The sequence below is a fragment of the Camelina sativa genome, chromosome 20 (assembly GCF_000633955.1).
Source record: "Camelina sativa cultivar DH55 chromosome 20, Cs, whole genome shotgun sequence".
Classification (NCBI taxonomy): domain Eukaryota; kingdom Viridiplantae; phylum Streptophyta; class Magnoliopsida; order Brassicales; family Brassicaceae; genus Camelina; species Camelina sativa.
Genome location: NC_025704.1, coordinates 26,794,219 through 26,814,636, shown reverse-complemented (window position 1 = coordinate 26,814,636; position 20,418 = coordinate 26,794,219). Strand labels below are relative to the sequence as shown.

Here is a 20,418-nt window from a genome sequence, read left to right as displayed (position 1 = left end):
TAACTGATGTGTCACTCTCTGCTTCAATACAGAAGCTGAGGTGTCAAGCCCTGGAGAGAAACATTCTACTTTTATTGTATAGATTTTATTTTTTTGTCAATAAATCGATATAATTAAAATAACTATTGTTTGTTTGGTCCCAATCATAGATGGAATTGGATTACAACAACACTAGTATATATAACACATAAATTTCTACTTCTATTTTTTAATAACAGTTGAAACAAATTTTACATTCAGTATACAACAAGTCTACGTTAAATCAACAACCAACCACTCAAGCTTAAATCTCGACCGTTGGATCATATCATTCGTGACGATAAACGGCAAGAGATCAATTCTCCAGCAACCAAAATAGTCTTCGTGGTTTGGTTTCTCCACCACCGAATACAAACCACGTGCTACAACAATACACTACAAAGGTCAACTAAACCGGCAATCACCGGTTATTTCAAAGGAACAGAATCACGGTTTACCGATCCAACCGGTAACTCTCGGTACAAAGTCGTAAACACACGTCTGTGCTCACCACACGTTTTCGTCCAAAAAAATCTAAAGCTTACTCTGCAAATTCATTTTCCGGCGAAACTTCTCAGGTGATTGGTTCTCTCTTCGATTTTTTTTTGTTTCTTCTCGTTTCGTTCGTAATTTTTTTCCTCTATTCGAAACAAATCTCTTCTCTATATGCTTCACATGATTCATTTTTTTTTTTTTTTTTCAATCTGTAACAAAATAGATCGAGACGAGAGATTTGCAGAATTGTTATTTTTCATTAGAATTGTTATTTTCGATTCGAATTTAGGGTTCCATGGTGGTATTTGATTCGTAGTGGATTTAATTTTAGGGTAGCTTTTGGTTTCTGGGATTTTTTTTTTTTCCCCCAAATCTAATTTACCCGAAAATTTGAACTCGGAACTAGTTTTAGGTTTGATTTGAGTGCTGATTTAGAGTTTTGTTGGATTCTTTTTGTTCTTGAATCAATTTTAGAGATTTTTGTTCGATTGATCATTAATTTTTTTATGTTTTTTTCTGAACCAATTTCAATTTCTCAGGCTTATTTGCTCAAAAGCTAAAAAGGATATTTCAATGGATCAAGAATCATCATCACAATGTCCCTTTGTTGCTGAAAGCATGATCCAGAAATGCCCTTTCCTCAGAAACATCAACAAGCCTACCAATTTGTCCTTCACCTCCTTAAGTTTTCCATTTCCGGTAAATGAAAAAAATTCTTACCTTTCATAATAATGAAAAAAAATTTAATGGTCTTTGGTTCGCTGGTGATGAAGTTTTTATGTTTCCTTTGACAGCAGGTGCAAGGAGGTAGTAAAGGTCCGATTTTTGAAGATGGTCCTTGTTTTGATTCAGCGTTCAAGCTCTTCCATGGAAAAGATGGTCTTGTGCCGCTTTCTGGGCATTCGAGTTTCGTGGATGATGTCGAACAAGAGGCTCGTCCTGCTCCTCTGCAATTCAACCCACTTGCGGGGAAGGTAGCTACTATAAGCCTATCAGCTTTTGGTCCTGGAGGGCCTTTTGGCTTTGGTCCTTTCTCTGAGAAATGGAAGAAACAACAGAAGAAACCTAAACCTTCCAATAACCAACAGGTAGATTTTGATAGATTTGTAAAAAAGACTTTAGAATTTACAAGGATTTACTGTTTCTGATATTTTTTTTGCTTGCTTGCTTTTTGTAGTCTGGGGGGGACTCGTCGAAACATGAGGCAGTTGGAGACGATTGGTTAAAAACCGGGAATTGTCCTATCGCAAAATCTTTTAGAGCTGCAAGCAAAGTCATGCCTCTTGTAGCGAAAGCATTAAAGCCACCAGCTGGTATGAAATATAGATGTCCAGCTCCTATAGTAGCTGCAAGAGCTGCACTTTCGAAGACTGCTTTGGTTAAAAGTCTTCGTCCTCAGCCTTTACCTGAAAAGATGCTTGCAATCGCTCTCATGGGAATGGCTGCAAATGTGCCTCTTGGTGTATGGAGAGAACACACGAAGAAGTTTTCGCCTTCATGGTTTTTGGCTGTCCATGCTGCTGTGCCTTTTATAGCAATGCTCAGGAAATCTGTGCTGATGCCAAAAGCAGCTATGGCTTTGACCATTGGAGCTTCGATTTTGGGACAGGTGATTGGGTCAAGAGCTGAACGATACCGTCTCAAAGCGGCAGCTGTGAAAACAGTTGCTGAAACGGCTTCTGTTACTACGGTTCCTGGATACAACCAGAGCCCTAGCGACTCAGGCTTTTCTGGGGGACATTGTGGTACAAGAGAGGGAGTGAAAGGGGTTTATTACAATGTAAATGTTGGAGAATCTGCTAAATCAACTGGACTCTGTTATTGAGAGATTGGTCTTATTGATTTCAAAAACTACAGACTATTACGTGAGGATTGGATATTTGTGTGTGGGGGAAGGTTTTTGTAATTCAGTGAATTGTGTAAACCAAAACAATTGTGTCGTTTTATCCCTTTATATGGGTCTAAATAAAAGGTTAATAATTCCCTCTGTAGCCTCTCTTACAAAAACTTATCGACTTTATTTGAATCTGATATTGATGACAGAAACGTTACCATATCTAAAATATTAAAGAGATTTATACAAAGAAAACAAAAACACAAAAGACCCATTAGCACCAACATCTTCAAGTGTTCAATTGGCAAACAGAGAAAAAACAAATAGACTAATAAGACCCACAAAGCGGAACTCAAACATCTAATGTAGATGAGTAAACTTAACCGGTCAAAACAGCCTCTGACCTTAGTACCTTTGTATCTAGATGATGATGACCATGATGTGAAATAGTCACTAGAGGTTTTCAATAGCCGCCAACATGTTGCCTTGGCGTGCCACCTCCTGTGTATCTTCCTTGTGTGTATTGTCCTTGTGGCTCGCTCATAAGACTTGGGCAGTTTGCAGAAACATGACCATTGCTACCACAAGCGTTACAGCTAGTAATACCGCTGATAGGCCCTGCATACTGATTTCCATATTGACCCACTTGGTTTGCTGCAGGTAATCCAAATTCTCTACGTGCGTCCACTGATGCGGTATCTCTAGTTCCCGAGGTTCCAATACCGGAGTTCAATGCATCAGACCTGTAGTTGGAACTCTCTAGCTTTACAGGGAGAGAATTTGCATCTCCTGTCCTGAGTTTATCCATTGCCTCTAGCATGAACCTAGTATCTGAAGAATAGTTAATCTTTTCAGCTTTCACAACAGTTGCTTTAACCCGTTGCTCGTCGCTATAAGTTTCTTCTTTAATCTTCAACTTGAAAATGTACTTGGAGAAAGTAACACTGCGGATGATGTCTTCGAATTTCTCCTCCTCCTGATGTTCATACTTGATATAATACAAATCTTTCGCAGATATTCCGATTATCTCCTCACCAGCTTCCTGGAATGCTGTGGCCCAGGTTAGACCAGTATGGTCCTGTAACTGGATCTGCAATATATACCTGTAGTCACATTCTTCCACAGATTTGTCACACTTCTCACAACGCCATGTCCCATCTCCATTATTTGTTACTTTTTTGCTACACGGACGATCTCCATTCATGTTAGGACAAGCCGTGTAGCAGAAATTTTCAACCTTCATGAATGAAATGGTGGCACAGACTGTGATCCAGTCTGGCTTCTCTGAGGTCCCTAGCTTGTCGTCCTTGATCTGAGTAATTACCTTGCGAACTTCTTGTCTGCCAGCACCGGTGAACTCTCTTGATATGGAGGTAAAATGAGCGTTTCTTCCTTCTCTATCATACCATTCTCTTAATTCTCTGGCTTCAGGGAAATCTGGCTCTATGAACAACTGACTTGATCCAATGGTGCTCACTTGCTTCCCGTTGAATTCACTGATCCTGCCTGCCTTCACAGCAAGAACCGGGGATGCCCCAGAATCACAAAGCATTTGTAACTTCTGTCCTTCCGCATTGCAGAAATCACCCCACATGGTAAACTCGACACTTCGGCCTGACATATCCTTTAACTGAAGTGACCTTTTAAGTACCTCAGTTTGATTTTTCCGCATAATGGATACTGACGGACTGATAGACGAAACGATACCAATAAGATCAGTTATGCTGTTGCTCTCCATGTTTTCAATATCACCAACGTTACGAAAATGGAACTGATGGCGTGGAATGGTAGGATCATCTTCATAGCATTGCTGTATCGTTGATGCAGAGTCTAAATGTATTTCATAATCATTGTGAAGATGATTGAAGTTCTTCTGAGCAGGTTTCAAACTTCCCCTTGAAATCAGATACACATTACCAACTACAATCTGGTCAAAGAACTGATCAACCACATCGTTGAAACAAGTCACCCGTATTTCCCCACCACCAGAGTCAAGGAGATCAAAACTGAATAATTTCCCTTCCCCACGCGTATTACTAAAACGCCTCAGCACTCCCTTACACGTGACCCTGACCTTGATGGTCCACCGACCCTGGTAAGGATTAAGAGCAGAAATCGGAGTTATCCTCGGGGGAGCTTCGTTCCTAGCCACAGGTCCCCTGTTAACATACATCGGTGGTGGTTGTGGCTGGTAACTCGATTGAACTGGACGGGAATAAGCGGTTGTTGCAGGAGGTGCCCGAGGTTGCTCTAACCTAGAGCCTCCATAACCTGCATTTGAGCTCCCATATGGCCTAGTGGAAGGTGATGTTTCTGAATAACCAGAACCAGTACCATATCTTTGACCAACTTGACGCTGAGGTGAACTAGCCGGTACACCATATCTCCCAGCGTCAGAACTGTTATAACCAACTTGAGGCTGAGCTAAATTAGCACCACCATATCTCCCAGCGTCAGAACTGTTATGAGCAACTTGAGGCTGAGGTGAATTAGCCGGTAAACCATATCTCCCAACTTCAGAACTATTATGAACAACTTGAGGCTGAGGTAAATTAGCAGATACACTATATCTCACAGCGTCAGGACTGTTATGAACAACTTGAGGCTGAGGTGAATAAGCAGATGCACCATATCTCCCACCATTCAAATCAGTCCTTTTAGCTTGTTGCTGCTCAAAACCACAACCATTGCTTTGTTGTGTGATTACAGATCCCATTCCAGAACGTTGTTGATCAAACACTGAGCTTCGGCCAGGTTCATTAGGCGACCCAGATTGTACACAAGTTCCAATAATATCGCATTTCTCAACAAGAATCTCCACATCCGCAACAACAACGATCCTGTCATCAACACAACATTTAAAAAAAAACAAAAAAAGATTGCTTTTTTAATTTTTCTTTTTAACAATGATGAATCTGAGAAGAGATTGCAAATACTAAACAGTACCTTCGAGTCTGGACTCGATTACAGACGAACCGAGTGAGTTTCAAAATCGAACCCAATTGAATACTGCCTTGTACAACGAGACTGTTCAATGAAGCATTAAGCATGCCTTGTTGCGAGAGGATCCCATCGGATAAAGTAATCTTGTATCGATTGCTTGATTCATGATTCTGATTAAGCTTGCTCTGAATCATCTTCAACTCTGTAACTTGCAGCACTGGCGTCATATCATTCTCACTTGCCACTTCTCCATTCAACATCTTCGCTATCGCTTCCGCCGTCAGATTCACCGCCATCGTGTTTTTTGCCCTCCCCCGACCCAAATTAAACTCGATTTCCGCACTGTGGAGAAAAATGGGTTTGATCCAAGAAATTGAGAAGCTGAAAGAGGAGATTTTTCAAATGGGATTGGAATTGAAACCTAATTAATTAGACGATTGAATTAGGGCTTTTCTAAATGATTGAGAGAACCCTAAAGGTGGGAGCTTTTTGAGAGGGAAAACTAGAATGTTTTCGGGGGTTTTTGGACAGTTATATCATATCGGGTCTTAGAATTTATGTGAATTGCGAATAACCCCCCAAAACTACATAAAAGCCCCCAAAATTTAAAATACAATTTCTCAATTATATGCAGATTTCGAATGTAAATGTACAAAGTTATTATGATTTAGGAGGTTTATAATTTTTGAGGATAAATTATAATGAAATTAGAGTCGGGGGACAAAAAGAGTGAAATAATGTCAAGTTAATGAGTAATTAAGTAAAGTAATGACGAAAAGATCTGTTCAAGTTTTACGGGATTTAAATTAATATTAAGCTTACCGTATAAGCTATTGCTGACGTGGAATACTTAGTGGCCCACGATTTGACTGTTAAAAGAAGTTTCATATTATTGAGCTCCAAGTGATGACAAACACTTTAAAAGTGACGAAAAAAACTAGGGGAATGTTATTCAACGGGAAAAAAACCCGAAAAGTATGCTATCTAATTTTTTTTGACCGTTTAATTCCTCTAATTATTAAATTTCTTAAAAAAATACTTAGTTTAATTTCTGTTGTTTTTAAAAACCATCATCTTATTAATATTGGTAGATCCATACTTAAGACAAAACGATTCTTAACTCTAACTAGATATTCACCCGCGGTACACCGTGAGATATATTTAACTTTAATAAATTTTAAAAAATCTTTATTGATTATATTACATATATATATATATATAAACAATATTTTATGTATTTGTTGAATTAACTATAATTGTGTAGTGTATAGTTTCCATCTACTATATGGTGTGGTTTATTATATATATCCTTAATGTTTATTAAATTTTATTTAGTCAACAAATAAACTATTTTAAAAATTTTTCTATTTCATTTATAGTGTAAAGATAATAGTATTACATACTATATTATAAATTTAAAATATATGAATATAATATAATTTGAATTTGTATTATTTGTTGTTTTTTCCTATATTATGTAAGACTTTTGTAGTTAGAGTTGTGCAAGTCGATTAATTGATTCTTATTATGTAACAAATCAATTGATTCTTATTAATATTGTTTGAAAATGTTAATATTAATAATAAATTAGCTTATAAAAACAATTCAATGGAAAAAAAAAAATGGGCTCGTTTGGGCCCAAAAATATTGGTCTGACTATCTTAATTGCACGAAAAAAAAAAAAAATTTATTTTGTCTCCACCGACAACCATCGATCTCTTTCTATCTGGTTTCCTTATCATCTCTTTCTATCTGGTTTTGTAAACCTGAGTAATCAAATTCCATTGTTATGATTCTTCATCATTTTAATAGAAACGTACTTCATCCAAATTAAAATTTAGAGCTTTTTCATTCTGAGAATTACATATCTATTCCAAGTAATCCAATTGTTCCAGGTAAATTTTTATGTTCTTTCAGTTGATTTTTATGTTAATTGCTTCCGAATTTGATGTTGGGTTTCCAATGTCTAATCATGTCTGTACTGATAGATGGTAATCGATTGGTGTTGTTAGGTAAATTGTAGGTTGTTCTATCATTTTTGGATGAGTTTCGGTGAGGATTGCGTCTAACACTAAATTCATCGATTGATTCTTACTTATCAGATATGGCTTTCGTTTGAGGACTTTTGTTTTACAATATGATGAGCGTGGCACCTTCAATCTAAGCAATTCATGTTTACAGATTTCCCCTTCAATCTTTCCTTGAACAATTTAAGCGGTCCTATCCCATCAACTCTCGGCCGGCTTAAGAAACTCCGTTTCTTGTATGCTCCCTTATTTAACCTCTCTTCTTTTAATACGTTCTTAATAAGCAGCCTAATTATCGTCTTCAGTTTCCTTGATCGTGTTTGTCTTCCTTAAAAAGCTATTCGTACAAAGTCTTGTTACATTTACCGGAGTCAGAAAGTAGTGTGGTGTGGCCAAATATATGCTAAGTTATTTTTACTAAATGAAAAGGTTTTGGTCTCTAGGAGATTAGGATGTTGTATCATATGGTCCTATTTTAGTACTCTGTGGAGATTTTTTAAATGGAATCAGAACGTTATAGTTACAGATATCCTTTTACTCACTTAATTCCACTGGAGCAGGAAGATGTTCCGAATTCAGAGTGACTGTCTGTTTGGTTGGACTCGTCTATCACTTTTGAAAGATTCAGCACTGGAGCATGAATCTGTTTACTCTGAAACAATACAAAAGATGGATTAGTAATAGTAAAGTATTGTATCTCGTAAACATAAGAATGAAGGACAAAAGATGCATTAGTATTTAATCTTACCATTGAATCTGACAAAACCAACTCTAGCGTTTCAACAGTGTTTTCGGTGTTTTGACGCCATGAATGTATGACCTTAACTTGAACCTTCCATGCGGTTTTGAAGGGTCGAACATCTTTCAAAAAAGCAAAAGTAGCAGCCATATCGTTTGATTTGTATAGATGTGATTGTTTATGGAACATAGAGTGTTAGGTTATAATCATTTATAGGGAACGTATTAGGTCGAGAACACATTTTTACGTTACAAAAAAATATATTTTTTATGATTGGATTACAGAGATAATTACGTGATTTGTTATTTATGGTATCTTTATGGGATATTATATATACTGATTTATAATTTTGTTTGGATTGATTGACATGTAAGATACGTAATTGGTGGGGGAAAATATTTGGGTATCAAAAAGTTTCAACACAAATCTCGGATAGGATCGGCGAAGAAGGCAAGTAAATCTGTGTTTAATTTGTATTTAATTGTTGAATATAAACATTTAACTCTGTTTCGATTTATTGATATGTAAGATACGAAAATGGTGGAGGAAAATATTTGGATATCAAGAGGTTTCAACACAAATCTCGGATAGGATCGGCGAAGAAGGCAAGAAAATTGATATGTAAGATACGAAATTGGTGGGGAAAATATAAACATTTGGGGGAAAAAAGTTTGGGTTAGCAAGATGTATAAATGAAATGGGCTTGGACCTTGATCTGTTAGTAATGGTTAAATTTTGAACCCAATCCGTTTTTTATTTTTAAAAATTAACTCAATGGCAGTTTTGTAAATAAGTTTGAAGTTGAGGATTTATTTCATAATTGTACTTAGAAAATGTATATATAGATGCTGAAAATGTATATATTAATCAGGGTTAAAATTTAACACCCACGTGATAATTAAAGAGATCTAATGACACTATTACCATTCTTTTTCTTCTCTTTCACAAATCGATTTCGTGTCTGATAGAGATAGAACCCTAAAAAGAGATCGTGTGTCTTTCAGATGCATCTCAATGAAACTCTTTGATTCCAGTATCGATCTCCATTCCTTTGACACGGTCTTCAACTTCCCTAGAGATTTCAGGGGAAGCCTCACAAATATCTATTTCAGCGAATCTGAAGCAAAATCGATCGAATTCATGGTGGTTCTTTCCCGTCTCCCCCCACCTGTCTTCTTTGATCCTTAGATAGATGATGATCCGTTACAATTATGTATTGTAATCGAGGTCAGGGTATTTCAAAATTCAGCGTTATTTAATTAATTATATTAAAAATATAAAAAAAAAATCTGTTATTATTGGATTAAACAGTTGTTAGATGATTTTAAAGCATTTCTGAAATTGTTGTTATTCTATTTCCATTAGATTTTGTTTCATTTTAGATTTTAATTGATTTTACATCTAAAATACGAACAAACACAATCCTAATAATTTTTGAAGTATTTCATTTCAGACTTCTCATGAGTATTTCTCCCGGTGATTTCGTCGTCATCGTCTTCATATCAAATCTTTAAATATCTTGAGCTTAATTAAAATCTTTAATTTTGCAACAAATAGTTGACCACCGTATTTGATAGAAGTTTGTTATAGATTTTATCCTTCAAATAGTATACTATATTTTTATATATATTTTTTTAGATTCTCAGTTTTGGAAACAAACGATCTTGCCGCTCTTTATCCTTTCACCTGTTGAACCATCTTCACGAACTTGATGCCACTAAATTAGCCAACCTAATTCCACTTGTTGAACCATCTTCACGAACTTGATGCCACTTGATAGAATGGTTCCTCTTCAAAGCCAAAGAGATGTGTTATGTCTAACACATGAACAAGTAACCAAAGAGATAAACTCTGTTTTGTCAAATTTCAAGTCCCCCTTTCACTTACTAATCGATGATGTTTAAATACAAAAAATAGAAGAGAGAAACTAACCCACTAAATCTACGGTTAAGATACGTGACTAAGTGGAGATACAATCCCACTAATTTAGGATATAGAATACAACACAATCTCAAATTCTTTTTTCGAACTAGATGATGTCGGTTCACTCCGGTTAACTGGTTATGTTCTCATCAATACTCCACCGTTCAAAAGAACTTTGTCCCCAAAGTTCATGTTTTTGGTAACATCCATGGTTCACGCATTGTTGGAGAAAGCTGGTTGTAGGAGTGACCGAACCGACATGTTTTGTGAGGATTGACGTGAAAGATCAGATGAGTGTTTCATGGAAAAGTTTTCATGCCTACAACGGTCATGAACGAGATGTCGGAAAGGAAGTTTCATGTGATGGCGTGTTGCGTAACATCGTGCGGATCGTTGAGCATTACCACCACCAGCTCTTCTTCCACCATAAATGTTACGAGTTGCTGCCTCCATCACATGATTCATTGTCTCTTCAAGAACTTTAAATTTGTCGACCACACGGAACTTCAACTTTTGAAACTCATCGTGGACTTCACGAATGCTGGCCTCCCCATCTTCAATGTGTCCCATGTTGCTTCTCATACCATTGGAGACTTGATCCGGCTCACCGTAGACATCGAATATTGGTTTGTCGTCATTATCGTAGACATTAAAGATAGGAGCGCCACAGATCTCATTGTAAAGCTCCATGGATATAAATGCTTTGGATATATAAAAGAGAAATTGAAAGGTGAATTGTTGAACGTTGATTCTTGAAGAATGCCGTCAACAAGATGGATAGAAGTGCTTTGATACCAAATGTTAGCAGTGATACTAATTTTGGTCACTCTTCAAAGCAAGAGTAATTGCTCTGATACCACTGATAGAATGGTCCCTCTTTAAAGCCAAAGAGATGTGTTATGTCTAACACATGAACAAGTAACCAAAGAGATAAACTTTGTTTTGTCAAATTTCAAGTCCCCCTTTCACTTACTAATCGATGATGTTTAAATACACAAAATAGAAGAGAGAAACTAACCCACTAAATCTACGGTTAAGATACGTGACTAAGTGGAGATACAATCCCACTAATTTAGGATATAGAAGACAACACAATCTCAACTCTTTTTATGAACTAGATGATATCAGTTCACTCCGGTTAACCGGTTATGTTCTCATCACCACTAAATTAGCCAACCTAATTCCACTCGTTGAACCACTAAGTATTTATTTTGTTATGAATTTAACATTTCAACATAATTAAACTAAGTACTTATCGTATATAATTTTATGTGTTGGTATTTGCTTCATAACATTACGTTGTTATGAGCCACTAAAATAAAACTATAAGTATTTACTTTCCAACGTAAAGTTTAAATAATTTTATTAGTTTAATATTATATATAACAATTGCAATACCAACATAATGTAACGTAAGGTTTTAATAAATTAGTTTATTTAATTTGGTTTTACTTCACAACATAATTGATGTATAAGTTAAATTTTTTTTTATTTACCTTCAAAAAATAAAAAAGTCCACAAGTAATAACTTTCAAAATCATCAGTAATGATATTCAAATCCACTAATGACATACAAATTCACGTCCAATGCATTTGCAAAACCATTGGACTCTGAAATCTACTAAAACTTTAGAATCCATTAAAAACCTTCCTTGAATAACACCCCCTAAGAATTGATAAAGCCTTTTACAAACTTTGTAGCCATATATACATACTTACTCACAAGGAAAAACTTAATTTAGTCAAATGAGGCCAACATTTAAAATTTATTAAAATAAATTTATGTTATTCAATCATGTCTTTTAAAAAATTTTAGTGAAATTTAGTATTTTTGAACAAATAATTTAAAAATCTGTTTTAAAATCCATTGTTATTAAAATTAGTTTGTGGATTTGGTACAATCATATCTTACAATATCTTAACACCCTCCCTCAAGTTGGAGCATGCCGCTTGCAAATGCCCAACTTGAACTTGATCATGTCCTCATCTTCACATCTTGGTTTCGGTATTCATCACGATGTTATACTCCACCGTTGAGTCATTTCAGCTTTTCTTGTCGTAATCTGGTTCGTCGATGTCACAACATAAGAGTTGTGTGTGACACAAGGATTCCTTCAAGTCGTGTTGGATTCCTTCAAATCGTGTTGGATTCCTTCAAATCGTGTTTTTGTTTGTCGGGTTTGTTGGTACCTTCTTCATGTCCATCTTCTTGGGCTCTACTTTCGTTTCTTTTTCATCATCAGATCTGAGCATCATTGGACTGAACTTGAGTGATAATGACTCATGAGTTCGTCTTCACGGCACTATGCTGGTGCCACCATCTTCACCTTCTCATCCACATCGTCTGACTTGATCATGTCGGAGCGAGAATCGTCAAAAGTTTTAGAAACTTTTTGATCGTATATCACTGTCGTCATCGTCACCGTCATCATCTTCATCACCGTCGTCTTTGACGGTCGTCATAATCGATCCACAAGGATAGACCCGCTCTGATACTATGTCAAGAAAACATAATTTTTGAAAAGGTTTTCTTATTTATTATCAATGGTCATAAGACTCTATATGTACACAAAGATATATCCTTAAATGATATATGTAAATCACTAAATATATGCAATCATATCAAATATTAAGTGATTAAGATTTCTCCTTATTCCCAAGCTAAGGGATATAATTTGGTACAATCATATCTTAAAATATCCTAACAAAATTCCTTGTCTTCAATGATGCACAATTCTATTCTACAAGTTTCTTTTTTTGTCAACCATTGGACTACAATAGGTCGGTCCATTAGCTAAACCCCTATATTCATAGGAAGCAGAACTTGATCCATGTTTCCATGATGTGATGGTGCCTTATACATTAAGGATTTACCATTGACCACTGCACTAAGTTCATTTTACCTACCAATTTCTTTTTAGAAGCTTTTTAAGTCGGTTCTATTCAATTTTCTTTTGTTATTTTCTTTTCTTTAAGATTCTTTTAGGTGTTTAGCGGCTTTGCCCCTCCCTTTTACTTAACCGTTAAGCTTTAGCTTTGTAACTTGGTAAGACAACTTTTGGATTTCTATTTCTAAGATTCTTTTAGGTGTTTAGCGGCCTTGCCCCTCCCTTTTACTTAACCGTTAAGCTTTAGCTTTGTAACTTTGTAAGACAACTTTTGGATTTCTATTTTCTAATAAAATTGTTGACAACTTTTCTTCTCAAGAAGTTTTTGAACTCTTGCTTTTTTCTTTAGAGAAACCTAGAATTCTAAGCATATAAGTCTTGCTCATCAATCTCTTGATTGGTTGAGACCTCTTGTATTTATTTCTACACATAAGTATTGCTTAACAATCTCTTGATTAGTTAAGACTTCTACAACATTCAATATGAAAATACTAAAGAAATACTGACCGCTACTTCTTGAATCCATAGAACACTTGAAAAGTGATTGTCGTAAATGAAATCTACTACAGCTTCTTTTTATGTCTTTTTGCTCAAAACAGAGTGATTTAAAGAACAATTATTTTCTGAACAAGTAAAATATGAGAGATTACAAAAGGTAAGTAACTCCAGCTTCGGTTTCGCAAAGCCAATCACCAGTAACCGCAGAAGTAATCGAGCTATGTCCTCGAAACCACCAGTCTGAGTCACATTGGAAGATCCCTGGAGATAAATGAGAAAGAAATTTCAGATTACTCTCTAATCAAAAATCAAATTAGTCTAACTGATTTTTGATGTCTAGTCATCTGACAATGAAGATTCAAACATTATTCAATTTTCTTCCTAAGACATGGAGTGTCCCTCTTTGAGCTTTTTTTTTTAAATTCCTTTAATGATATCCTGACCAGCCTATGATCACTTCTTGTTATTTCACCACTACATAGCAAAAGATGAAGAATCCATGGCTAAACATTAATAGTAATGTAGTTATAGTCAATATGATCAGTTACCTGATTCAAGATGAGCTTGGCTTTAGTAAATCTCGTCATCAGGTATCTCCGGAGTCAAGAATTTCATCGGATCCTTGCTAATCTCCTCGTAGTTTACTCTCGGTTTCACTCTATCAGGAACAGGTTCGAGAGGAATAATGCTGTCTCCATCAATAACTCCATCTATCAAACCATACTCAACCGCTTCAATTGGAGACATGTACCGGTCTCTATCAATATCTTTCAGAACCTGCTCAAACGATCGGCTGGTACATCCCGCGATAATGCTGGTGACATTGTTCTTGTTATGCATAACTTCCTTAGCTTGGATCTCAACATCTATAGCTTGACCGCTCGCACCTCCAAGAGGTTGATGAATCATTATCCTCGTGTTGGGCATAGCAAAACGCTTACCTTTAGTTCCAGCACCGAGAATAATCGAAGCTGTTGATGCAGCGATTCCAAGAGCAATCGTCGAAACATCAGCTCTCACAAGTTGAACCACATCGTATATAGCCATGGTTGCACTAACCAAACAAACAAAAAGAACATCAAGTTAGATCATCTGAGCCAGAAACTAAACCCAATCAAACATTATTACAAACAAGTCAACATATCACTCTCAAATCCACTGTGAAATTGTTCACTGTCAGATATATAATAGTCAACCATTCATAAGTAACATAAGCAAACTAGCTGAGGAGAAACTTCAGTAAACACTTTCATACCACACAACGGATTCTCAAAGCAAACTAGCTGAGGACTCACTTCACTTGAACTAAAACTTAATCTGAAAAATTAACTTCCGCAGCAAATTCATCACAATGTTCTAAGCAAACTAGCTGATAAGACACACCAACTGAACTGACAATTAATTTTCTTATAGCAAATTTATCCAATTAGCTAAGGAGAGACTTCAATTGCATATTATACTAAACTTCTCACAAAATTAAATTACTTCGCAATGCTAACTAAAACCCTAAAAACCAAAACCTAAGCTGCAAAAGACTGAAACTTTCAACAATAACGCAGAAACCCAAATGAGAAAGACAAAGAAAACGAAATCAAGATTATAAACCTGAGGGAACCACCAGGGGAATTGATAAAGAGTTTGATATCTTTCTTAGGGTCTTTAGCATCTAAAAGCAGCAACTGACTCATGATAGCATCAGCTACGAAATCGTCGATACCGCTACCGAGGAAGACGATTCGTTCCCTGAGGAGAAGACCCATGACGTCAGATTCAGCTCCGCGAATAGCTGATTCCTGTGTCTGCGACATCTCGATTGAAGAAGCATTAGCGAATCTCAGAGGCGACGGAGAAGTTGTTCTGAGAGGTGGTGAAATGAGTTTGGTGGGTTTGAGGTGGAGACTGTTTGGTTTTGGGAATGAAGAAGAAGAGGCAGATGAAGATGAATTGAGTCTTGATGAAACGAGTGAAGGTTTGAGTGAAGATGAGAGAGATAGGGTTCCCATGGCTGAAGCGAAGAAGAAGAAGAAGGCTTGAGAGAACTGAAATTGGGGAAATGTGGATTTGATAAAACAACAAACAAACACCTTTGGAAGAAGAAAGAATACACCCGACCCGAGTAACTTACCCGGTTACACTTCCGGATCGGGTTATTTGATCCAAGTGACCGTTTTATTGGGCCTTGGCCTATTCTTTTTGTTTATGTTAAACCAAACCGATTTTGTTCAAAAAAAAAAAAAAAAAAATGTTAAACCAAACCGAATTGAACTTAACGAAAACCGTACCATGATAACCTAAAAACCCGTCGCGAAATCGACTCAGGTCATCAAACTGTTACTGTACCACAAACTGAAATAAAATATTAGACGGTTAATTGAACGTTGGATAAAATGTATATAAACCTTTAATAATTTAAAGTGTTGTTAGAGCAAACTCTAAGGACATCTTTAGGCCATGTTTATAGGGATATCTAGTGATCTAAGGCTTTTTAAAAATCAAATTAATTGAACAGTGGCTATAAGGCCATATTTATGGGTGGGTAACATGGGGTGATCTTGGGACTTTTAAAATTAAAATTAATTGAACAGTACCCATAAGATCGGCCCATGTGATCTTGAATAAGATCAGTTCTTCTGCTGATCTAAAGGTGATGTGTCACCCTCTGAAAGAAAGTTTCGTTTTATTTTTCATTTCCTTCGAACATAATTTTTTCTTCTTCTCTCGCAAACGATGACAGCGAAACGGCGAGAGATTTTTTTTCCCTCACCGTCGTCTCCTCTGTCCGGTCATTGAAACACCGAGGCGACCGATCTCCTCGTCTCACTCTGGTAGTGAATTCTCTGAGAAATCTTCCTCTGATTCTCCTATTTCGTATTCTCGCTCTCTGTACCTCGAGTTCAAGGAACAATTCTGTAGATCCACAATTCCGAACGAATTGGGATCTTCTTGCCAGGAAGAAGTTCTCTCTCAAGTAAGTTGTATAATGCCTTCATATCTCTTGGAACAATTGCTAGTGGTTAGAGATTGAAGATGTGGTTATAGGTTTTTAAAATTCAATCGATTACTAAGTCTGTTTTGATCTGGGACTTGCTCTGCTCTGTGTTTCAAGATGTGGTTATAGATTATAGGTTTTTAAAATTCAATTGATTACTAAGTCAATTGCATGTAGTTATATATATCTTTAATCTCTGAATGTTGAAGCTCGGAAATATGTATCAGTAGCAGAAGGGAATAAATATTCGGAGATCTTGTTTCTGGTTTTAAGAATGTTTTAGCCTAAAGAAGTCTATATAGCTTACTTTGGAATCTTTTAAAGGTTTATGTATCAGTAAGCTATGGTATTCTGTGTTGCTGATTGTCTTCTCTCTGATTACAAGCAGCAATGTTCTGGAATGGAGCTTCACCAAGAGACATTGTTTCTAGGAGTTGGTCTGTTGGATCGATTCCTGAGCAAAGGATTATTCAAAAGTGAAAGGACTCTAATACTAGTTGGGATTGCGAGTCTTACTCTGGCCACCAGAATTGAAGAAAATCAACCTTACAACAGGTACCAACCCATATTCCCTCTCCATTATTGTGACTTCCAGTGTTCATTAGATAACTGTTCTGAATAGGAAAAAGATTATGAACTGAGTATTATAGTCAACCAAATCAGGAACCTAATACTGGTCTAATGCAAACCCTTCTTGTTTTCTATAAGCAATTAGTGAACTGGCTTTTCATGTGTGTCGAAAATTGGATTATGTTTCCCAAAAAACTCTTTACTGCAAAATGTTATAGTTCTATATTCTTCAGCTGCTCACCTGATACTTCCTCTTTTTAATTAGCATCCGGAAAGGGAACTTCAGAATTCAGAACCTAAAATATAGCCGGCATGAAGTAGTGGCAATGGAGTGGCTGGTTCAAGAAGTCCTCAACTTCAAATGCTTCACACCCACAATCTTTAACTTCTTGTGCTAAAACCTCTCTTACTATATATTTCCATGTTCCAAGACACATATACACACAGAAAGATACATATCACTATTATCAATACATTTCAGGTTCCACTTAAAAGCTGCTTGAGCCAATCCAGAACTTGAAAGGAAAGCCAAATCCCTGGCTATTACCTCACTATCCGACCACACTTAACTCTGTTATTTTATAAAAGAAGTTAGAATGTTATTTTATAAATTTTATAATTGTAATGTGTTTAAGAATATTAATAAACATTATATTATTAAATAGTATTAAACATTCTTAAATTATTTATTAAACATTAATCTATGTATTTATTAAACATTTTTAAATTTCTATAAGAATATTATATTATTAAATCTTAAGATCTTATACATGTTCTCCCAATAACTAACTTTTTAACAAAAGTTCTTAACTACTGATCTTACATTATTTTTACAGTATTTATATTCTAAGAACACCCTAAACTGATCTCCCTATAAACATGCCCTAAGATCGGCCCAATTGATCTTATTCAAGATCAGTTCTTGTGCTGATCTAAACGTGACGTGTCACACTCTCAAGGAAAGAGCTTCCTTCACCGTCTCTCTTTTCATTCGAAATCGGTCTTCAATCTCCAATGGAAGAAGACGACAAGTTCGTAGATCTATATTCCGACGTTCTCCAGCCGTTTCAACCTCCCATTGTTCTCCCTCCTCCTCCTCCTCCTCTTCTTCCTCACCGTTCAATCGACCTTAACCTCCGATCCCAAGATCAAGATGTGGCGACCACAAATTCAGACCAATCCAACCTCTACTCCACCTCAATGATGCTTCTTCTTCTTCTTCCTCCTCTGCTCTGTTCTCCCCAACACGAAAAATCTCCACTTGCTGCAAAACCAATCCCCTGATCAAGAGTCAGTTCTGGGTTAATCCATATCGGAGTTTTAATACCCATGTGGAGGAACCACCGGAGATTTCCTCAAGCGATCAGGAAAAAATCGATCTCGAAGAAGCGTTCGAGTCAGCGACCACCACTAATGAAATGGTACGTTTGTACTAGGAGATGGAGTTATCATTCGAAGGTAACGAGTTAGGTCTATCAGCTCTTAAACTAGGGCTCCATCTCGATCGTGAAGGTGAGGATCCTGAAAAGGTTCTGTCTTACGCTGATAAAGCTCTTAAATCATTCAATGGAGATGGAAATAATCTTCTTGTTGCAATGGCGTTGCAATTGATGGGTTCTGCTAATTTCGGTTTAAAACATTTTAGTGATAGCTTAGGTTACTTGAATAGAGCTAATCATATTCTAGTTAAGTTAGAAGCTGATGAAGATAATGTTGCTGTGGAAGACGTTAGGCCTGTTTTACACGCCGTGCAGCTCGAGCTTGCTAATGTTAAGAACGCTATGGGAAGGAGAGAGGAAGCTATTGAGAATTTGAAGAAGAGTTTGGAGATAAAGGAGATGACTTTTGATGAAGATAGTAAAGAGATGGGTGTGGCAAATAGGGGTTTGGTTGATGCTTATGTTGCGGTTTTGAATTTTAACGAGGCTTTGCCTTATGCGTTGAAGGCGTTGGAGATACATAAGAAGGAGTTAGGGAATAATTCAGCTGAGGTTGCTCAGGATCGAAGACTACTTGGTGTAATTTATAGCGGTTTAGAGCAGCATGACAAGGCTTTGGAGCAGAATAGATTGTCTCAGAGGGTTTTAAAGAATTGGGGAATGAAATTGGAGCTGATTCGTGCTGAGATTGATGCTGCTAACATGAAGGTTGCTTTGGGGAAGTATGAAGAAGCGATTGATATATTGAAGAGTGTTGTTCAACAAACTGAGAAGGATAGTGAGATGAGAGCGATGGTGTTTATATCTATGTATTTATTAAACATTCTTAAATTTCTATAAGAATATTATATTATTAAATCTTAAGATCTTACACATGTTCTCCCAATAACTAACTTCTTAACAAAAGTTCTTAACTACTGATCTTACATTATTTTTACAATATTTATACTCTAAGAACACCCTAAACTGATCTCCCTATAAACATGCCCTTATAGGCATAACTTTTTTTGTGTTCTTAGATTAAATATATTAGGAAAATAATCTAAGATCAGTAGTTAAGATCTTTTGCTAAAAAGTTAGTTATAGGGAGAACATGTTTAAGATCATAAGATTTAATAATATAATATTTTTAAACATATTACAATTATAAAATCTAATAAATTTGGTATATAATATTACAATTAAACTTAATATTCTTAAACATATTCTTAAACTTATAAACTTATAAATTATAAAAACTTATAAAAGAACATTTAAATTTCAAACTTATAAAACTTTTACTAAAATTCAAAATACAATACCAAATTTTTATGAAACAACAAAACATTGTAAATAAAACTAAAAAAAAAAAACCAAACAAACATACAATTTGTGATGTGCTTGTCTATTTACTGATTCACTGATAGAGATGATACGAAGACAAAGCCACAAGAGAAAGTTCAAGAGAAAGTAAATTGTCCAAGATGCAACTCAACTAATACAAAGTTCTGTTACTACAACAACTACAGTCTCACGCAACCAAGATACTTCTGCAAAGGTTGTTGAAGGTATTGGACCGAAGGTGGCTCTCTTCGTAACGTACCTGTCGGAGGTAGCTCAAGAAAAAACAAGAGATCCTCAACACATTTGGCTTCACCTTCCAATCCCAAGCTTCCATATCTAAACCTACCGATTCTTTTCTCAAGCCAGATCCCTAATAAGTCAAAAGATCTCAGCTTGCTATCTTTCCCGGTCATGCAAGATCATCATCATGGTATGTCTCATTTTCTTCAAATGCCCAAGTTAGAGAACAACAATACTTCATCCTCAATCTATGCTTCATCATCTCCTGTCTCAGCTCTCGAGCTTCTAAGATCTAATGGAGTCTCTTCAAGAGGCATGAACACGTTCTTACCTGGTCAAATGATGGATTCGAACTCAGTCCTTTACTCATCTTTAGGGTTTCCAACAATGCCTGATTACAAACAGAGTAATAATAACCTTTCATTCTCCATTGATCATCATCAAGGGATTGGGCATAACACCATCAACAATAACCAAAGAGCTCAAGATAAT

The 20,418-nt window shown here is 36.1% G+C and overlaps 3 protein-coding genes, 1 long non-coding RNA gene and 2 pseudogenes across 5 annotated transcripts; 4 read left to right on the top strand and 2 right to left on the bottom strand.

Moving 5' to 3' along the window:
- On the top strand, positions 491–2,500 carry LOC104771764. The gene is made up of 4 exons (XM_010496342.1): positions 491–596; positions 1,053–1,212; positions 1,311–1,601; positions 1,691–2,500. The coding sequence occupies exons 2-4, from the start codon at positions 1,087–1,089 to the stop codon at positions 2,336–2,338; spliced, it is 1,065 nt and encodes a 354-aa protein (XP_010494644.1). The 5' UTR covers positions 491–596; positions 1,053–1,086; the 3' UTR covers positions 2,339–2,500.
- On the bottom strand, positions 2,512–8,424 carry LOC104771762 (replication protein A 70 kDa DNA-binding subunit C-like). 2 transcript variants are annotated; one of them, XM_010496340.2, is made up of 4 exons: positions 8,066–8,424; positions 7,860–7,969; positions 5,294–5,632; positions 2,512–5,187 (listed from the first exon to the last, which is right to left on the bottom strand). In XM_010496340.2, exons 1-4 carry the CDS (start codon positions 8,243–8,245, stop codon positions 2,811–2,813), a joined length of 3,006 nt encoding a protein of 1,001 aa, XP_010494642.1. In that variant the 5' UTR covers positions 8,246–8,424; the 3' UTR covers positions 2,512–2,810. The 2 variants fall into 2 exon arrangements, with proteins under 2 accessions (XP_010494642.1, XP_010494641.1); XM_010496339.2 differs by having other exon boundaries at positions 7,860–8,424.
- Positions 6,970–7,965, top strand: LOC104771761. Its single transcript, XR_764922.2, has 3 exons — positions 6,970–7,185; positions 7,393–7,553; positions 7,878–7,965. It is a non-coding gene; the product is annotated as an uncharacterized LOC104771761 (long non-coding RNA).
- On the top strand, positions 8,831–20,415 carry LOC104772853 (annotated as a pseudogene).
- On the bottom strand, positions 13,349–15,441 carry LOC104771763 (ATP-dependent Clp protease proteolytic subunit 4, chloroplastic). The gene is made up of 3 exons (XM_010496341.2): positions 14,971–15,441; positions 13,914–14,419; positions 13,349–13,626 (listed from the first exon to the last, which is right to left on the bottom strand). The coding sequence occupies exons 1-2, from the start codon at positions 15,366–15,368 to the stop codon at positions 13,936–13,938; spliced, it is 882 nt and encodes a 293-aa protein (XP_010494643.1). The 5' UTR covers positions 15,369–15,441; the 3' UTR covers positions 13,349–13,626; positions 13,914–13,935.
- Positions 15,894–17,790, top strand: LOC104772080 (annotated as a pseudogene).